At 42.9% G+C, this 21,337-nt stretch overlaps 1 protein-coding gene across 3 annotated transcripts in view; it reads right to left on the bottom strand.

Moving 5' to 3' along the window:
* The window catches only part of mid2 (midline 2), a 277,586-nt gene that overhangs the window by 138,159 nt on the left and 118,090 nt on the right, over window positions 1-21,337 (bottom strand). For 2 of the 3 annotated variants that reach the window (XM_041195865.1, XM_041195864.1), the window contains exon 2: window positions 14,941-15,656. In XM_041195865.1, coding sequence (XP_041051799.1) covers window positions 14,941-15,600 — 660 coding nt within the window. In that variant the 5' untranslated portion in view covers window positions 15,601-15,656. The remainder of the gene's footprint in view (window positions 1-14,940; window positions 15,657-21,337) is intronic. The other variant, XM_041195866.1, reaches the window with a different exon arrangement.

Raw genomic sequence — 21,337 nt, 5'->3', positions numbered from 1 at the left:
ACATTTTCCACTTTTCATGCCTAGCCCCAAGTATGGCTTAAAATCAGAGCAAATGGCTTGACTATGAAAACACTATTCCCTCCTACACCGGAGTGATATTTTCCATTTACAATGTTAGCCATCTTTGGGAATTCTGAGTGAGACTGACAGTTTGCGGTTTACTGCGGGGTGCTGAGAGATTAGAAAATACACTTCTCCGAGTTCATTTCACAAAGCATTCACACCTCTCAAATGAAGAAAACCTATTAACCCAGACAAGATTCAAAAAAGGTGAACATTTCTAACACGTTATGCTGCTGTACCGTCCAATTCTGGGTCCTGAAGAAAATAAGGAAAAGTGGTGAAGCAAATATATTACAGATCTTGAATATTGCACTGTCAATGATGATTTTCAACCTTTGATTAAACATAGTTTTACTTTTCCCCACCAGGGCTGTTTCCGATAAAGCAGTTTCTAACTTTAGATTTCTGCATCCTTGCTTACGTATGCACTGGCATTTTAGCAGCAGGAAATAAGCCATAATTTGTTACCCAAGCGCAAACAATGCACAATTTTATGACTGGTCTTATTCCCAAGAAAGTTAACTTAAAATTCTTAAAGGAAGGAGAATTGTGTTTTCACTCTGTGGCTAATTTCTTAGATTTGCTTCTCAATTTTAGGGAATGCATCGATCCAGTTTAGCAAAAAGAAAAACAGGACTCCAAAAATTCAGACATAAGAAGCCAAAAGCAGATTGTAAAACTGAGCTAAATATAGTTAGTGAAGAAAACAATCCTTCCATCCCCAAACTCCGCCAACTGTTGGTAAATGAGTAAAAGGCAGCCAGGACATTCCAGTTAACAGACACTTTCATGATGGTGTTTGGTCACCATTGTGAGAAGATCATTTTGTGAGGCAGAAACCATCCCTCCATGAAGGCAAAACTGTGGCCTGCAGCAGACTGCAGCAGCCTGCAATAATGTTTTGGAGCTGGAAGGAGCATGCCTTTTCCTCAAATGCCACATAAAAATAAGTAGTTAAAAATTTCTACCTTTTGGGGGGTATCCTCCATTACCCTTAAGGGCATGAATCCTGATAATAGAAATTTTTCTGAATCCCTTGTCCAAATAACAGGTTTAATAAGGTGTTTTAATTTCCATCTTCTACAGTATTACATTTCAAAATACCAGCAGAACAGCTGATTACACTAACAATATACCTACCTGGTAGATAAAAGCTAATTTCTGATTTAGTGTCAGAAGAATGCAGTTCTTCAGGTTGCCCTATGCAGCCTAACTCCGTCTTTCACACATACCTCCAACCTTTGTGTTAAATAGCTCATAAACATACATTTGCATGGTGGTAAGTACTTGTTAGTCCAAATATCAATCACCAATGGGATAACTTAGTTCACTCAGTTTCCGAAAGCTTTCTGCCTTACTATAATACAGGTTTGCAACTATCTTGTTCTTCTTTACTTATCAGTGCACAAGGTCCCTTCATCATCCGAAAACATGTCAGCTTCCACATGTCCTATATCAGCACCTCTCTCAACCCTTCTACTGTCAGTGTCCCACTGCTTGACCAACATTCTGGTATTGGATATGCAGAAATTTCATCCAACAAGTTTTGTGAAGACTGAAGCCACTGTTCTTGGTACCTGTCACAAACTCCATTCCCTAGTCACTGACACCATTGGACTACCTGGCAATTGCCTAAGGCACAGACTGTTACAAACTTGAGGCCAAATTTTCATTCCTGAGTCGGATACACAGAGTTGGGACTCTGCAAACCTGAGGGAGAAACTGCCATGACCTGCCTGACTCTCATTTTGGTGGACTGTTAACTGAGTCAAACCTGACTCTCCCAACAAACAGTGCAGAGGCAGCCACAAGGGCTGCCAGGTGCCGAGGTGGGCTATTTGAAAGGCCCACCTTGGTCCTCTGGGACTTGGTCCCAGTTATAATAAAATCAATAAAACAAAAAAAAACCCTCAAGTTCCCACCCCCACCGCTCCACACTCCCCATCCATGCTACCCACACATGGCCCCTCATACCTTCCATGTCAACACATCCCCCTCTACCCACCTCATGGCCCTTTATAGTCCCTATGCCAACTCACGCAAATCTATGACCCACCCACTTATCCCATAGCCTTTTATAGCCTCTGTACCAGCTTGGTGCTAACACATGTCAACATATCAACTACCACCCTTTGCCCACAAACCCTCCACACCAATTCACCCAGTATCCAGAACTCAAGAACCATGCTGAGATGAAATAAGAAAGGTTTCCAGTGTCTGTTCGGTAAAAACCCATTCAACACACTTAAATCCTTTCAAGTACTTAATCCCTTATAAAAACAAACATTTACATTCATAACCCCACAAAGACAGCTGATTTCTTTATAACCAATTCAAGCAGTCAAACTATAAGCCCACCCCCACCTTCACTGCCCCACACTGTGATAATGATAGATTGTGGAAGCAGTCAAGCAGAAATAATATTTTGTCATAGCATTTAGGCTTATATCAACAAACATCGCGTGAAAGTGAAAGCATCAATTTTTTTTCAACTACAGGCTGGCTGTTTTTTTGCAACATTTAAAGGGCAACAGATTTAAATAACTTGACAGCTGGACAGACCTTATCCACTTTTTACACATATTCATGTTTAATCTGAATAATTCGAAAGGGGTACCTGACCTCTCCAAAGAACTTCAGCAGGTTTAGACCTTTTCCCTAAATATCTAAAGCCCACCCATCCTTTTACAGAAACCTGAGGGACCAAAACTGCTTCTAACTGAAGGCATCTGCACTTTTAAATGTGCAGCTGCCTTCGTGAGCCATGACTGTGGAAAATACCTCCCGTCCTCACCCCCACCCCCGGTGAAAATGGTGGGCTCTGAGACTTCCAGAATCAGGATTCCAGTGCCAATTTGACCAAGGCACAGAGCCCTTCCAACTCGGTTAAAATTCGAGTGTTGGTGCCACATTTGTCCGCATATTCACGCCATTACTAGGACCGCCTATTCCTATCTCCGTAACATCTTATTCTGCCTCAGTTCATCTGCTGCTAAAACCTTCATCCATGCCTTTGTTACCTTAATATCTCACATTGTTGTGTCAAATTTTATTTGATAGCATTCCTATGAAGTACCTTGGCACTTTACTACATTAAAGACACTATATAAATGCAATTTGTTATTGAAATAAAGACCACAATTACAACTCAATGTCAAGTCAAGTTCAAGCTACAAGTAGAGAGCCAGATTCAGAATAGAATGGAAGTTGGAGGACAAATAAAATAGTCCGCTGAGCCATGGCAGAAATCCTGCCCCCGTTTCCACACTCTGCCATTTTATGCAGCACAGGAAAGGGCGCTGGCAGGAAACCAGACTTCCACATACTGAAGCAGCAATCCAGCTCACTGAGGCCACAGTAAAGGACCCAAATTTAGATGCCAAGCAACTTTCCGGGAAGTGGCTGGGAGTTGGGAGCCCTCAGCAATCATGCTCAGTGAGTGAAGGCATGAAAAGTCATGAAGTTAAGGCAGCAGGCAAGGAAAGTCTTTGAAACTTTATTCTAATTGAATTAGTCAAAAGGTCTCACAGCATGCACCAAAAAGCTGCAGGAGCTGTTCAAGGTAGGATGGTGACCCAGGGATGAGGTTCCTGTCACTTCAGGGGCTGTGAACATAACTGACATCGCCTGGCCATTGGGGCATTGAATCAGGCTGCTTGGAAACAGAAAGAACACACCTGGAAATGGGACTGGCTCCATGTGTGCACAGAGAATGTTGAGGAATCTCAGTGGCAGCATGTGCAGCAATGAAGGGGACCAGGGCATCAGTAGTGCACAGCCATGGAGTAGGAGAGAGTGTTCTAGTGCAGGGTCTACCAGAACAGGCGATGCTGTCTGGACAGGACAGAAAAGCAGTGCAGAAGGAGACTGAGACTCTCCAGGGAAATGGTCATTTGTCCCTTCATCGATGAGGAGCTCACACCTCACTCAACTCATGGCCAGGTCTTGCCAGTAGCAGTCAAAGTTACCACAGCCTCAAATTCCTTCATCTCATTTCAGGACTCAGCCAAGGATCTCTGCAGCATTCCACAGTCAGCAACGCCACGATAGTCACGGATGCCCTCTTTTGCAAAGCTGGAGACTGCATCAAATTCCTCACTGCTGGGGCCTCAGAGGGCATTTGGATTTTCAATCATCAGGTGCCCCCTCAAGTCCAGGGCATTAACTGCCCCCATGTGGTTATCGGGGCATCCAGTTCATCAGCAGGAAGACCTACCGTTCCATTAATGTGAAGAAGACCTGCAACAAGAAAAACTTCAGGCATGTCTGTGCACGCTTTCATTCAAGTCAAGCCCTCCGCAGCTCTTCCACCTCACCTCCCAAGTCCACGGATGGATTCTAGGAGACAAGGATTGCTCTCTGAAGCAATACCTCCTCACCTCTCTACCTAAGCCAAAGGTGTTACAATGACAGCTTTCTACTGATAAGAACCCTCAGGGTGGCCCATCAGCCTTCAAGATGCATTTTTGTTGCCTGGACCACAGGGATTGGGCCTTACAATACTCATCTGCCAGAGTTTCTCACATGGTTGCAATTGACTGCATGCTTCACAATATGTCCAGCAAAGGGATACAGTAAAACCTTTGAAGAGGTGGAGAGAGAGGAAGGGATGATATCTTCGGAGGAAGAGGATATCCATGGTAGAGAATGGGGTAGGTGACATGGAGGGGGAGCCTTCTGTTATGTGAGCTGGTCCAGATGACCATGGAGATGGCCAGGCTCGGAGTGTCCCAACAACGTCTGTCGAGGAAGCCATTATTGTGAGCGACCATCTGATCCAGCAAAGGTTCAACAGATGAACTCTTGAAGCCTGTGGAACTAACCAACATGGCTGCAGGGTGCAGTGACATTAGGATTAGTAATGTTGCAATCTCTGTGGAGACTGATAAGTTTTAAAAAAAAATTCAAACTTGCAGTTGATAGGTAAAAGGATGACATACAAGATTTCACATGTTGAAGACTTTTAATGTAACAAACAGATTAAAAGCATTCTTGGCCTAACATGAGATTTATAGGCAACTTATACTTACAGAACAGAACTTTCCCCTTTTAATTTCAACACAACTGAAAAAAATCCGCTTCACAGGTATACTTTATGCTGTCCCTTTAGTAATTTTATTTCCCTGGACCCAGTCCAAAGAGATTCTTAACTCCCAAGGGTTTATTTCAGTTACCCGCCTGTTAACTTTTATCCCCCAGAACTGTCTTTTCATGGTGATGGTTTTTCCATTGATGATTCTCTCTGTAGCACAAGCTAGGTAAATTTTCCAGCCTCATTTGAAATCGTCATGAATTTGGTCTTCTTGATCCAAGCATGAGCTCCCACCTGCATTCCTGCATGGTGAACCATAGAGACGTTTGGCCTCTAGCTGCTCCCTCTCTCCCAACAGACTTCCAGTGTCCGAGAGTTTTCAGCGCTATCTTAGAAACCCTTCCCATCTCAAAGCCCATCTCTATTGCAACATCAATCACATGGGCTTTGTATCCATGTAGAAATGCTAATTAGGTATTCTTTAGACTCCAACTTTCATCCTAGAAGTGGACAGCTTAAAGCATGTCGGGTTGTAAACAGTTATTCTGAACACCTTCCTGGTACTTTCAAGAGTATCAGTCTATGATAGTACAGATGTTGCTGCCATTGCCTGCAAGTGTGAACACCTTACAACTTCTTCCCAGCAAAACAATCTGGGCCTTCTTTTAATCTTTAACAACCCCCTTCCTCAGGCCTGTTGTCAGGCGGACTTCAGACAGCTCACATGACCCCTTCATTTTACTATAAGTTAAAGACATAGTCCCAAAATGATCTTATAAACCTTAAATAAAGATAACAACCTTTAACATAGTAAAACAGGAGTGATTAAACAAAATGACACTGAGCCACATAAGGATAGAACAGGTGACCATAAGCTTGGCCAAGAAGGTAGGTTTTTGAAGGAGAGAGAGGGAGTTCCAGGGCTTAGGCATTTGTAGGCAAGGCCAGCAATGGTGGAGCGGAGAAAATCAAGGATGTGCAAGAGGCCACAATTGGAGGAGCACAGGGATCTCAGAGGACTGTGGGACTGAAACCAATGTACCGCATCAAGCACAGGGCTGATGTTTGAACAGGACGTGATGTTAGGATATGGGCAGAGTTTTGTATGAACTCAAGTTTACAGAGGTGCAAGGTGGGAGGCTGGCCAAGAGACCTTTGAAATAGGAGGTAACAAAGGCATGGGTGAGAGTTTCAGCAGCAGATGAGCTGAAGTAGGGCAGAGACAGGTAATATTAGAATGTGGAGTATTAGATATGATATTAGTAGGTGGAGGATTATAGGATTTGAAACTCAGCTCAGAGTCAAATAAGACACCAAGTTTGCAAATAGTATTCTTCAGCCTTAGAAGCCAAGGAGAGAGACAATATTCTTGATGTGTTTTGTATTAAGGGAACAAAAAAGTATGACAAATACTTCTTATAAAGATAGTGCACCTTTTAGCTTTCATCCTTATTTTGTATTGAAGGCATGCTGTGACGATAATTTTCTGGTCCTGCCGGAATTGTCACGGGCAGGATAGAAATTTTGACAGACCAGCCAAAGGTCCATTCACTTTGGGCGGGAATTTCTGGTGTTGCCTGCAAAATCCTGGCGATATATATTTTAACAGAAACATTTAGAAATATTCTCCAAAGTAAATGCTGTAGTAGGGGGACATTGCCATCAATCTAAATGGATGTCCAAAATGGGTCAAATGGCCTTGGTTATTTGTAATTATGTCAATTAAGCAACTGAAAGATACTGACTGATGGAGTTTATAAATTAGTAGGGCACTACTAAATGAAACTGTATGTGAAGCTGGTTTCAGCAGTAATTTTATTTTCACATTTATTCAATACAGCATTACATAATAATGTACCTGTAACATTTTTATTGTCTGTGACCTAAAATGCAATGGATGTCGGGTACCAAAATACTGCAGACATATTGTTAAAAGGAAACTTTCTTTCCATCCATTGTCTTGTCTACCGGAACATCTTGGGAAAATGCCTTCTTACTTTGAACAACTTGAACTCTAAATCCTTTGAAACCTAACAAGGGTTGGTCAATTGCATATGTTAAATTGCGAGCTGTTCAAGGCTTTGCTCATAAATGTATTGGCATCCCTCCAACAAAACAAGAAAAAGCCAATTTCATCCCATCAGTAAATCTGGCATTACTGAATATCTAACTACGGTTCATTCTAAGGCTTTATTGTCTGTGCTTCCTGCTGGTCTTAATACTTGCGATAATTGACACAAGAGTAATTGTGTGACCATCAGTACATCCAGAAAATGTAGAAAGCATTAGGGAAAATGCTACTGACACACAATATAGCTCGATAATTACATTTATTTTATTAAACGAAATGTTTTTCTTTGTACCCTATAATTTGTACCCTATAATTTTTTTAATTTATGTTTTAAATTGAAATGACAAAAATCAAATATGATTTGCTGCGTGATTTGGAATGCATCCTAAAGCCAGTTATGAATTCACTGCTACAACAAGAGCCTAAATTTTGCCTATTTTTATTTCCTCTCCTCTTCCTTTCCAGTTAAGGCACTGGCTTGGTCAAATATGATTCAACAGGTGCCACTGGTCTCCTATACCTCGTTCAATTGGCTGTATGAGAATCTGAACATTGAGAAAATCCCTGAGGAAATTTCTGTTGTCAGTCAGCCACTGTAACTGCGATAAAACTCCTGGGCCTGAATTTTACATTAGGGTGCGAACGCACGCCCGACACGACAGAACAACAAATGGCACGCGATGATATCGGGTGTGCATGCCGATGTCACTGTGCACCATCATGATATTTCATTCGGCAGGCAGGCGCCAGAGTCGGCTGCATGTCCGCTGATAATTGAATGGCCTACTAAGACCATTAAGGACCTAATTAACTTGAATTTTACGCTGCCTGTCCAACCTTACAGTTGGTGGGCAGGCGAAAAGGCCAAGCAGCCTTTACATATTTTAGGAAACCTCATCCATGAGCAGGATGAGGTTTCCTAAAGCTAATATCAATTAAATAAAAACTATCTTTTGCCATTAAAAATGTGTCCCTCTCATGTGACACAGTCATGAGGGGTCGTTTCATTAAATTTTTAATGTCATTATTAAATTTTTTGAAAAGTGCTTCAATCTCCCTGAAGCAGCTCCCTGCCTCAGGGAGATTGAAACGCATTTTTGCACGCCAGGCCAGCTCTCCTCCTCCCCCCACCTGCATAGGTCCCGCTCGCGATCAATGCAGGGCGGGCCTTAATTGGCCCACCCGCGTGAAATCGCGGTGCAGAGCTGATCGCTGGCAGCAGTTGGCTTCCCGACTGCCTCTGCCCTCTCCCGCCGAGCCTGTCCGATGCAGGAAAAATTCAGGCCCTGGAGACATGGGGAAAAATCTTCCACTTTTGCTGGTGGTGAGCTTGAAGGGAGGAAAGGCATATAATTAGGTGGGATGGTGGCATACCAGAATGTACAGCTGGCCACCTTCCTGTCACTGCCAGAGCCAAGTTCTGGGCGGGAAGGCCCATGGTGGACCTGCTTGCCCCGCCGCTATTAAGGCTCTTAAGTGACCAATTAATGTTCACCTCATCCCGCCACTGCTGGTGTAACCCAGCTGCAGGAGGGCGCATTGCCATCCGGTGTACATGGCAGCAAAAACCATGCTGCCAGCCTGTCATCTCCTGGGGAGTGGGGAGGTCCCTTAATCAAAGGCACTCAGAGTCTGATCGAGGGACTTGACATCAGGAAGTGGGCGTGGCCTGCTTCCAAAGTGGGAGAAAGAATGGGGTGGCATCACAAATTTGCCCCATTTTCTCTTCACACCAGGACCAAATACATATTTTTTATACTCACTCTCTATAGGAGAGTGAGCAGAAGCGGGAATCTTGACTAATTTCCCTCCCATCTCTCAGGAGGAGCTAATCCCAACCTCCTGGTTGAGATCAGCTAAATTAGTACAGACCAGCAATCAATGTCATTATTTACTGGTCGGTATGGCTCTCTGACCCTCTGGGTTGCGTATTTATTCACTGATCGACAGTGCGGCTCACTTTCCCTCTCTTTAGGTACTATTGCAGTCTCAGGAGCTGGTCTTGGTTGCATGCACGGAGACCTCTGCCATCATGAACTTGATGCAGCATCTCACCTTGCCTCTCCTCCCAACTGTTCAATCCTTTATATTTTTCTTGCTTTTACAATGTCAACAGTTTCTACTTTTTAATGCAACAACAATACTAAGAAACTGCTAACGTGGCAGAATGTTTCTCCAGGCCTGGCTAAATTCCAGTGGAACACAGATCTCAAACCCATCTTCAACACCCACAGCATAACATTAACAACCCTTGGAGCCAACAGACAGCATGTGGTTTTATATTGTCTGATCAGAAGGAATTATGGAAAACTATTCAGTTTCACTGTCACACTACACTATGGAACTCCAAGTTCAAACAAAGTTCCTTCAATCTCTCTTTTTCTGTTAAAATAATGGATGGGATTTTATGAAGTTTCATCCCTGGTTTGCACTAAGCTAGTTGTGAGAGTGATTAAATATCGTCTGTTTATCTAGCTGGGCATTCAATCCTCTGCATATTCAGCAGCTAAAGGTTACCTTCACTGACATCCACCTACATCCCCGCTTTTGCCTCACCTGTAATCAGGGCCATCATTTCCCTCATGGGACAGTTTTACAGGCAATATTTGCCTTCAGGAGCTTTTCTCCCAGTGACTGTTAGTCATGTGAGCCTTGTTAGCTAGTGCCAACAAGCTGTTGACTGGAAGACATCATAGCCGAGCCTGATCCTGTCCTTCCTTGGCATCCACCCATGCACATTTCCATTAGAAGCTGCTGCGTGGTAAACCTCAGGACACACAGGACAGCAGTATCAGAACTGCTGAAAAATCACTTTACTCAGGACACACTAAGGATTGAACCTACAGATATCTGAGTGATCTTCAGCTTAAATCCCTGCTCATACCCTCTGATTAGACTTGTTTCTCATTTCTTCCTTTCCACCATTGGCAACTGCTTGATGATGGCGCCTCTATTTCTCTTTCTCTTGCCCCTCACCTCTTCACAAGCCTCTTGCCTTAGCTTATTGCTTTGGCCTCCCCGCAACCACCCCCCACCCCCCCCACCAACCCCACTCACCCCCCCCAAATAATTTTTCTCGCATGATCAGTATCGTTCTTTTTCTTTTGTGCTTAATGTAAAAAGATGCAAGTTGGTGCTACTCTAGCATCAGTCAAGGGTACAATTAGTTTTAGCCCATACTCAGGCATGTAACTACCAGGGCCTGAACTGGGAAGCTCAAGGCCAGCTCAAATTTGGACCTGGTTCCTCAACAACATTATTTGGGAGAGCAGCCAGTGTCCAGAGGCAGCTCACCCATTTTAATTTCAGGCTGTTTGTCCCTTCAGCGTTGGCCTCAAGGTAAGTTCCGTGAGTTGGGTGGGGAGTAAGGTTTGGTGGTAGAGCAACAATGGGGGTAGATCACAAGGACTGTGGAGTAAGGAGAACACTCCTGCTCCTCCTGGCTCCCTCCAAAAAATGTTTTGATGTTATTTATAAAGTAAAAAAGTGTTGTTTTGTTGGCACCTGCTGCTTAGGTCACGGCAGTCGTTGAGGAATCCACTACAATCCAATTTCTCCATGGGCGTTTTGTTCAACACTTGTGAGGCAGCCTCCAGGGACACCTGAAAAAATATTCTGACCCGATTGCAGAGGTTGGTCTCCCAAAATAATCCTTGTTACAGCCATCTTATACTGATAAAATAGGAAATATGCTAGGACCACAATTTTATGCTCCCCTCCCACCCCTGCCGCTTTTAGTTGGGGCATTGGAGGGAGGGAGTGGGTGCTGAAAGAGCATGAAATTGAAGGGATGGGATTCCCTCTGGATTCCCATCTATCCTGACCACACTGTGATTTTATGCTGGAGCGGGCAAGGCTCCAGACAGGCAACCTGCCCTTACCCCAATTGAAGCCCTAAAATGGTCCATTGTTGGCCACTTAAGGGTTGTTTCTGACCCAGCCTCAATTTTTAGGCTGGCAGGAGGATTGAAGTTGCATGGGGAAAAGCTAAAAATCAGCAAAGTTACATCTCGGGTGGGAAGGTGGGGCAGCACCTCCATCGGAAGCCCCCTTCTGAAGTCGGCGCACCCCACTTAAGGTCCGATGGTCTCCGGATCTCCCTACCCATCCCAGACCTCTCCCCCAAGTCCCTGATCATCCCGTTTGCGCCCCCCACCACCACCCCCACCCCACCCCACTCAGGCCTTCCCTACCCTCCCTGCCCTAGGACCCCTTGATCTTACCTGGGCCTCCGGTGCACAGACTTTTTCTCAGACGTCCTCCTGCATATAATTTTCTGTCCACTGCAGCGCTGTCGCTACAAGGGCTGAAGAGCTGCTGGCAGATCAGATGGGCTGGCAGATCTCTAAGGCAGGACTTCCTCCCGAGTGAGAGGAGGAAGTCCTGCCTGCAGCTAATTAACACTCATTTGGGCGCGAAATAGCTGTAGGGCACTGGGAGTTGGCGGGGATTCGGTTGGCGGGGATTCGGATAGCGGGAAGGGAGATTCTGCCATTGAAAAAACTAAGGCCTATGTCTAATTTTTATCCCATCAACTTTACCCCTTAATTTTTGAGAAATTGTTAGAGAAAAAAAATAGTTTAACAAAATCTGCTGGGTTTATGAATCCCTCCTGTATTTCCCTCAGGCAAAATGGGATGTGACATAGTAGATAAGTACTCAACAGCAATTAATGGCTACTCCCGTTTAAGTACACAATCCATTTGAGAACATGCTTTCAATCTATAGATACAGTGATGAAGAGAAAGCAGAAATTGGCACAAAAATGATGAAAATCTGGATCAAATAGAAGTGATTTAGAACTTGAAGTGACAACATCTAATATTAGCGATATGTACAGAAATATGTTGGATCCTCAGTGTAGCTATTCGCAAAAAGCTGTGTAATTTTGTGTACCATGTGCAAAGAAAACAGACAAACAAAAATTCAAGAAAAAAGTACAACACACAAATAGTGCAGTTCCAGATTCAGCAAAAGCAAGTACATTCTTTTCTTCCTACAGATGTTACTGAGTACTATGTTACACAGATTCACCTCCCTAACAAGGCCCCAAGCATATGACTTCTCCATTAGTGAAATACAATAAACAAATGTGCTTCTTATTACAGCTTGTCATTTTTGGACAGTGTTAATGAAATGGGGTTGTTAGGAGGGAAAGGGTGATCAAATATACTTTAGATGTTGAAAAGATGCTTTTTTGTGAAAATAAAATGGCAAGATATTCAAAAAAATGATATGATTTCCTACACAAGATTGTGTTATTGTTGATTCTATTTACTAACCTGGTGAAATACTTGGAAAAATTTTACCTGGAAGAATGGACTGTTATTTTTAAAATAAAAAGGGTTTCAATATTTGAACATAAGTGCTCTTTTTTTGGTTTACTTTTGTAATTTGACTATTTGTTCTGTGAAGTGCTTCGTTAATATCCATTAGCAAAGAAAAATTGAGAACTTACAACAGGATCACGTTCTCTATGCTTTATTGTCTCCATAATCCTTGCTAAATTCAAAACCATATAGCAAAAAAAAGAGGTCATTGAGTATATCATATTGGCTCTTTGAAAGAGTTATCTATTTATTCCCCTGCTTTTTTTCAATAGTCCTGCAAATTTTTCCTGTACAGATATATACTTAATTCCCTTTGACTCTGTTTCCACTATGCTTTCCAGGTCATCATAACTTACTATGTAAAAAGGAAAAATATAATTTACTTCCCAGTCCTTTTGCTAATTATCTTAAATCTGTGACCTCCAGTTACTACAAACAGAAACAGTTATACTCCAAAACAAAAACAGAATTACCTGGGAAAACTCAGCAGGTCTGGCAGCATTGGTGTAGAAGAAAAGAGTTGATGTTTCGAGTCCTCATGACCCTTCGACAGAACTGAGTGAATCTTAGGAAAGGGGTGAAATATAAGCTGGTTTAAGGTGGGGGGGGGGGGGTGGTTGTAGGGACAAGCAACCAGTGATAGGAGCAGATAATCAAAAGATGTCACAGACAAAAGAACACAGAGGTGTTGAAGGTAGTGAAATTATCTAAACGAATGTGCTAATTAAGAATGGATGGTAGGGCACTCAAGGTACAGCTCTAGTGGGGGTGGGGTGGAAAGGCTAGCAGGGCATAAAATATTTAAAAATAATGGAAATAGGTGGGAAAAGAAAAATCTATATAAATTATTGGAAAAAACAAAAGGAAGGGGGAAGAAACAGAAAGGGGGTGGGGGTGGAGAAGGCAGTTCAAGATCTAAAGTTGTTGAATTTAATATTCAGTCCAGAAGGATGTAAAGTGCCTAGTCGGAAGATGAGGTGCTGTTCCTCCAGTTTGCGTTGGGCTTCACTGGAACAATGCAGCAAGCCAAGGACAGACATGTGGGCAAGAGAGCAGAGTGGAGTGTTAAAATGGCAAGTGACAGGGAGGTTTGGGTCATTCTTGCGTGCAGACCGCAGGTGTTCTGCAAAGCGGTCGCCCAGTTTAACGTTTGGTCTCTCCAATGTAGAGGAGACCGCATTGGGAGCAACGAATGCAGTAGACTAAGTTGGGGGAAATGCAAATGAAATGCTGCTTCACTTGAAATGAGTGTTTGGGCCCTGGGACAGTGAGGAGAGTGGAAGTGAAGGGGCAGGTGTTGCATCTTTTGCGTATGCATGGGGAAATGCCATAGGTGGGGGTTGAGGAGTAGGGGGTGATGGAGGAGTGGACCAGGGTGTCCCGGAGGGAACGATCCCTACGGAATGCCGCCAGGGGGGTTGAAGGGAAGATGTGTTTGGTGGTGGCATCATGCTGGAGTTGGCGGAAATGGCGGAGGATAATTTATATAGATTTTTCTTTTCCCACCTATTTCCATTATTTTTAAATCTTTTATGCCCTGCTAGCCTTTCCACCCCACCCCCACTAGAGCTGTACCTTGAGTGCCCTACCATCCATTCTTAATTAGCACATTCGTTTAGATAATTTCACTACCTTCAACACCTCTGTGTTCTTTTGTCTGTGACATCTACTGATTATCTGCTCCTATCACTGGTTGCTTGTCCCTACAACCACACCACCCCCCCTCCACTTCTCTCCCCCCACCCAACCCCCCACGCCCCCCCCCCCCCCCCCCCCCCCCCCCCCACCTTAAACCAGCTTATATTTCACCCCTTTCCTAAGATTCACTCAGTTCTGTTGAAGGGTCACAAGGACTCGAAACATCAACTCTTTTCTTCTCCACCGATGCTGCCAGACCTGCTGAGTTTTTCCAGGTAATTCTGTTTTTGTTTTGGATTTCCAGCATCCGCAGTTTTTTGTTTTTAACAGTTATACTCCACCTACTCTATCAAAACTTTTCATCATTGTGCACAAAGTGGAAAAAGGTTTTGGTACATTTGAAATTGTCCTCCAAGCACCACTATTCATGTATGTATAGTGGTTGAAAACAATCTTGTTTCTGAGACAGAAGGCTATGGGTTAATATCCCACACCAAGATTTGGGTGTATAATCTGGGTTGACACCATAATGCAGCATTGAGGAAATGCTACATTAGTGGAGGTGCCATTCTTTGGAATAGGATACTAAACCAAGGTGCTGTCTGCCTGTTTCAGTGGGTATTCAAAACGGCACTGGGAAGTCTGAAATTCTGCAACAAAAGATGAGATTAAATAGGTTAAACAACCTGGCCACTGATAATCCAATTTCAGATACAACATTAGATTGTCAATGACCAAATTATAACATTAAATCTGCATTGATTTCTAAAAAAGTGTTCTCAGATAATGAATCTTAAAAACTGTACCTTCAGTTTGTCATATCTATCGCTCAGTGAGGAAACCTGGTGCTCCCGATGACGTCCTACAAGTTTGCATAAGGCACAGATCAGCTGATCATCCGTGACACAGTACATATTCACCTTTTCATCTTCATGTTCCAGACACATTAGTCCACGGAGATGAGAGTCCGGAATGGGCTCAATCAGCCGGTGGCTGGTGAACGGCTTCTTGTTCGGGTGGGTGGCCCTGAGGCACCGGTCACAGTAGGAAACCTCGCAGGTCACACAGGTCTTGATGGCATCCCGCGGTGGTTCTTGCTCGCAGAACTGGCACTGGACTTTCTCGGAGGACATGGTGACAGGATCCTTGTAGGATCGCTCACGGCGACATTCACTGGGGGAGTTCGGTCCGCTCAGTGAGGCTTTCTGAAAGCGATCAATGATGTTTTGCAGTGTTACATTCCGCTTCAACCCCTCCAAGCCGCGGTGATTCAGAGATATAACATACCGGCAGGTCGGGCACTGGAAGGCAGCAATCGATTGGATTGTCTCGTTGGAGGTGCAGTGAGAGACGAGGATCCGATGGGCACAGTTGAAGCACAAGCTGTGGGCACACGGTAACAGCAGAGGATCTTCAAATAGCTCTAGACAAATTGGGCAGGTTAATTCAGATTCAAGTGTTTCCATCTTCAGGCAAAGCAAGATTGCATCATCAGCGGTACCCAGAGAAGCTGGTCAGCTACCTACAAGAATAAAGAAGAAAAAGAATCAACTTGAGCTGGCCACACACCATTTAAAACATGCCAAAGATTTTTCCCTCAGCTACAACTGTAATGTTAAAGACCAGTGTCAATGAAGCCCCATTGGTTCTCCTGATAGTTCAGTAAGTAGTGAACCAGAAAACCTATGCTTAATCCTCAGTCGATGTCAAATTTCCTAATATTAGTTTATGGTGTAAGTTCTACAAAAACCAAATAGAAACAATTGATCTTTGTCCTGCTCAGTTGACTCCTGCTGGAAATTGCAAAGGGGGATGAGCTTAACTTGTGATACTCACCCTTGTTTCCTGCTAGTATTTGCTGTCCTGTCTCAGAGGGAAAGTATGAGAATTTGGACAAGTTATTGAAGGGCCACTGGTGTTCACTGTAGCTGAGCAGTCCCAGCAGGAGCCAACATTTTCAATAGAGGAAAAGATGAAGAAAATTGTAGTAGTGCTGGGGGGGGGGGGGGGGGGGGGGGCGGGTGCTGCTGCTGCTGCTGATGTGGGAGCATCTTCATGCAAAATGTTTATGGCAAACCTTTTTCTGTTTAGGGTGAACTGCAGCCAGTAGAGATGTGTCTCATTATGATGATAATAACATGCAAGTGATATCATGGCATTCTTAAATCTAGTTCATACAATTAGTTTATAAACAAATGTGAAAAAGTTCGGTAACCAAGCACTTGCTTCTCTTTGAAAAAAAGAACTGTAATGTATTAATGTATTAAAACAGTTTAGCTGATAAGTTCCCACTTGGCCCCAAAACAAAGAAAATCTTTCAGAGGAGCAAATATTGACATTTCAATGTAAACACAGGATATCTGTAAAATGATGCTGCATACTCTGGGAAATTGGAAATATGTTACATCATACAATGATGTAGGTCTTACTCAAATAGGTTCATGCTTACTGCCCAAGATCAAGCTGAGTTGTAGTGTGATACGTTACGGGATTCAGTGTGTCTTTTGGAGCACCATCTGTGCAGTAAACACTATCCTAGTTGGCAAGCTCGTGGCGTGTAGTTTGTCATCTTAGACAAAGTAATTTTCTATTCCTGTCTGTATCCAAGACTAGCCAGTATTTATTCCAAAGGCTCATGTGACAGAAATAAAAGACGCTCACGTACGATTGGGAGGTGCATTGTAATTGGGGGTCAAGGGAGAAAACAAAAATAACTTTGTAACTGAAAGAAGGAAGACAGGAGGAGAATGATCAGTTCACCACTGAAATTGCATGGCCCTTTTTTGGGTCCTTCCTAGTCTGAATGGATGAGTGCAATCGTGGACAATGCCTGTTACTCATGAGCCAACCTTTCTTACAGGGACAAGAGTGACAAGTCAGGGACTGCATCATTCTGTTCTTTTAAAAACAGTAAGCGAGAAGAAATTGCTCTGAGCAACTGCTGACCTGCCTGATTTCTCATTTTCTTCCTTTGGTGAAAGTGCCTCCCTATCCTATAAGTGTCTTCCTACAGGCTGGCACACCACATGAGGGTCTAGATCTTCATTCTGCCACTTAATACTATACTCACCTTGCCTCTCAGTCACAGTTGCACTAGGTTCTAAAATCCACTCAAAAGCCCTGAGCAATAACTGAGAAGGTACCCTATAAAACTGACTAGTCTGTCACAGGTATTGCCAGTGCCTTGTCAAAAGATTACAAAGTACATAAGGACAGGGAAAGTCATTTGGTCCATCCGGGCTCAACTATCCACATAAATATAAGTCCCACGTCATTTATCCAACTGCCTGTTAAACAATTCCAATGCTTTTGTTTGCACGACTTGAACTGAAAATTCATTCCAACTAATAATCAGTTTGTGAAGAACTTCCTGACATCAGTCCTATTGTTTCTCACCAATTTGAACTTGTGACCCTTTTCAGCTGAACCCGAAGTAGTATTCAGTATTTACCTTATTTATACCTATTTATTTAATAATTTATATATTTCTACGAGTCATCTCCTTTCAATGGAGAGCCAGTAATTCTTCAATCTTTCCTAGTAACTCAATCGCCCGACAGTAGATATTAGCTTGGTGAAATGTCTTCCTCATAGCTCACTGAACAAAACTGGACACTTATAATAAAAACGTGCTCTGGCCAGATAATTAATTGGTATGAGAAAAACTTTCAACTTGCAATCAACTGATTTAGAAAGATAGTTCAGTATTTTATTTGCTTTGTCAATTGCAGCTTCAGTAATTGGATTTGCCAGTGCCAAATCTACTAAATGTCACTACATATGAATATCACTCAGCTGAGTATCATGTCAAAATAACATATTAAGCTGAAATTGTGAATCTGCTTATGGTGGCAATGGCCCTTAAACTAATTCATTTGATGAATATGATCAGGCGGAGGCCCAGGAAGCAGGCTGCAGTTGTGTGAGTGAAGATATATCTTGGATCAGAAAGGACTTTCCACTCTGAAAATCTATTCAGTAACAATTCGACGATTCTATGTGGGACTAGCTGAGTTGCTTGAAAGCAGTCACAGACATGGCAGGCCGAATACCCTCCTCCTGAACTGTAACCTTGCAATAACTCTATTAAGCCAGTCAAAATGGAGGGGCTTTCTAGGTAAACCCAACGAATGACAAAAAGTAGTTGAGCCATGCAGATTAGACAGGTCTCAGGTCCAATTCACGGCTGATATTATCCGTAACTGAATCTTCCCCACTGAGCTGGGAAAGTAGGAGTTGGAACTGCTTGGGGGTCCATAACCTGTCTCCAATGGGAAACTGATCAAAGTCAAGGTTTTTCACATGGGTGAACTCTTAATTGGGCAGAGCCTGGCTTCCTGTTCAATTAAGGGAGATGAGTGGGCTCTTGAAGCTGGAAGGCCAAGAGGTTTTCCAGCTTCAGAGAAGCACTTGGCTTTAAGGCTTTACATTTGAAGTAAGTAGCTGGGAGGGCACTTCAACAAGAGGGTGCTCTCTCAGCTACTTCTTAAAAGCTTTAATAAATAAACAAATAAATAAATAAAAGCCAAGCCACAACTGTAGTGGAAGTGGTGGAAGAGTTGTGGGCGAGGGGCGGTGGAGAGATGGTTTTTCACTGTATCCCCAACAATGCAAGCAGGAAAGGTCTGCAGGCCTCCCAGGAGTGTTGGCACTGCAGTCTGCCACTGCCAGTTGATCTGCCACCCCTACATTTTGCATCGAGAAATTGGGGACTGACTGGAAAAACCCAGTCAGCCTCCATTACCTACCTTTAAGGCTGTTATTGAGCCTAATTGCCTGACCTGCATCAAGCCATTGCTGGAAAGCCAGCAGGCCAACCAGCCTCGTAACTTTTGGGCCATGTCTGCCTCTGTTCCTGCATTGGCGGGGCCCAAAAATTCAGCCCGAAATTTCAACCAGAGCAGTGACAGATGTACGTTGTAATCCAGGGGTGCTTAGGTTGATCAAACAGGGAAATTCAGCCAGGATTCCTATTGCTGATCACTTCTTCAGCAATCACTGCTGAAAGAGCATCTGGACTAATGTTGGGGGAGGGCAGCAACAACCTTAGTGTGATGCATCTATTCCTTTGGTAAAATAACCTGCCGGCCCTCTCATACATTATTACATGTCACTTGGCAAGGTACAGGCAGACAATCCTGTAGCGCTGTACTGTATGTACACCAACAAGGAGAAAATCCATTGCCATTAAATTGTTGCTTTTCCATTACCAAGAAGTTTCTTCAGTTCCAGATTTGCAAATTTGATGCATGGTCAGAGACATTCAAACACCAATAACTATCAACCTGCTGAATTAAGGCATTCAAATTTGCTTTAGGGTCTTTTGGCTTGCCCTATAGGAATGGAAGAAGGGAGAATTTAAAAAAGGACAAAGCTAAAGAATGTTTTAAAAGCAGCAATGCACTAAAAAAAAATTTGAAGGTAGAAATTGGAGATCATTTACAAAGAAAAATCAATTAGATAGTCAGTAGACTGATAATGATAGAGATCACAGAAAAAGACTGTTCAGAAAAGCTTTTTATACTATAGTTGATTTTGTATTGTTAGCATACTGGTGGATTCAACAGAAATAAGGTTTGTTATTCTAATACACTAACTTCCATGTTTGATGGGAGCATAAAAGAATTCATTTCAGGGCTAGCCAAAAGACCCTAATGCACATTTTAACAACTTCATTCAGCAGGTCGATGGTTATCTGTGTTTGAATGTCTCTGATCATGGGTCAAATTTGCAGGTATGGAACCAAAGAAATTTTTTGGTAATGGAAAAGCAACAATTTAACAGCAAGGGATAACTTAATGAATTAAGAACACTCGCATTTTACCTTCAAAGCATCACGCCAGCCAAGGAGCCAAAAATGGGTAGTATTAAAGTCTACTTTGTTGACAACTGTACAAGTCAGATGTGAAATGCTTTTGAGCCAGTATTACACCAGGTCACAGCCTAGAGCTGCCTATAGTTCAATACTATTTGACACTGAATTACGCATCTCATTGTCAGAGCCATAAAAAGCATTGACGTAGGAAATATCAATAGTGATAGGTGTCATTCTGAGATTGGAGTTAAGGGACATTTCACCTTTGTGTGCTGCATCAGGCCTCAAAAAACTGATAAGGTAGTTTTGAGGGCTTGCCCTCTGCATCTAATTCACACTATGGCTGCTTTGGCAATGTTTAATGAGGCAACCTGTCAGCCACTTTATGAGCGCTCAAAAATATAGATCTCAGAATCTATCTAGAGCTCAGGTACCAACAGGCTCAAGCTAAAACATTTCTCATGTATTTGCTACTTTAGTAACCAAGTTTCTGAAATTTCACAATCCAACAACACATTTCAGGCCAGCACCTGTTTAAAAAAAAAATGGTGAATTGGGCCACCCAAAGATTTCCTTCAGATTTGGCCATATACATTAGGACTACAGCTGACACAAGGAATAACTCACATCTCTTGCACTCATTGAATGTAGAACTGTCTTCAATGTGATCTGATTGGAAGCCAGTCTATCCCATGAGATAATCTTCTGGATTCTTTAGAGAGTAGGTTTATGAAAAAGCTGCTTCAAAACCACAAAACATTCAAAGCTCTGCATTTTCTACGTTGGGAAAACTCCTGCGAGGTTTTATATAGCAAATTTTACTCAGCCTGAAAACTGATTTGAAGATTGATAAAAATTAAAACAGAAAACTTTCTATTAGTCAACTCGTGACCATGACTGTTTTGTTTTTCCCCTTGGGTATGACACATGCACTTAGCGGTTAGTCTGCTCATTAGTGAAATGTCTTTCAGTGCTGTCTAGGCCTCCCCAGCTTCCAGACGTAACTTCAGATGGGAGATTAGGGATGCTCATGCTTGTACACACACTTGCCTATTAATTTGGGGAGGTGAGGGGAAGGAAAAATGACACAAAGTACCCATTACAGCAACTTCAATACCCCAATCTCAAGCAGCAAAGTCAATTTTTGTTCTGCTTAAAAATAAATTGGGGGTGTAAATGCATGGATGGCATGATAGACCTAGCACATGGTCTTTTCAGCTTTGTGGGCCAGGTTCAAATCTAGCTAGATAAGAAAACATTTTCATGTCAATATTTCTCTTGCTGTGCAGAAGTGAATTTATGCAGATTTATGCAATCTCTAGTTGGCATAAGCAAAAAAAAACTTCAGTAATCGATATTTTTGTTCAGAAGGGTTGTAAGGATTGCTG

The sequence above is a fragment of the Carcharodon carcharias genome, chromosome 9, assembly GCF_017639515.1.
Source record: "Carcharodon carcharias isolate sCarCar2 chromosome 9, sCarCar2.pri, whole genome shotgun sequence".
Classification (NCBI taxonomy): Eukaryota; Metazoa; Chordata; class Chondrichthyes; order Lamniformes; family Lamnidae; genus Carcharodon; species Carcharodon carcharias.
Note: the sequence above shows the minus strand (reverse complement) of the source record. Positions and strands in the feature narration are given on the sequence as shown.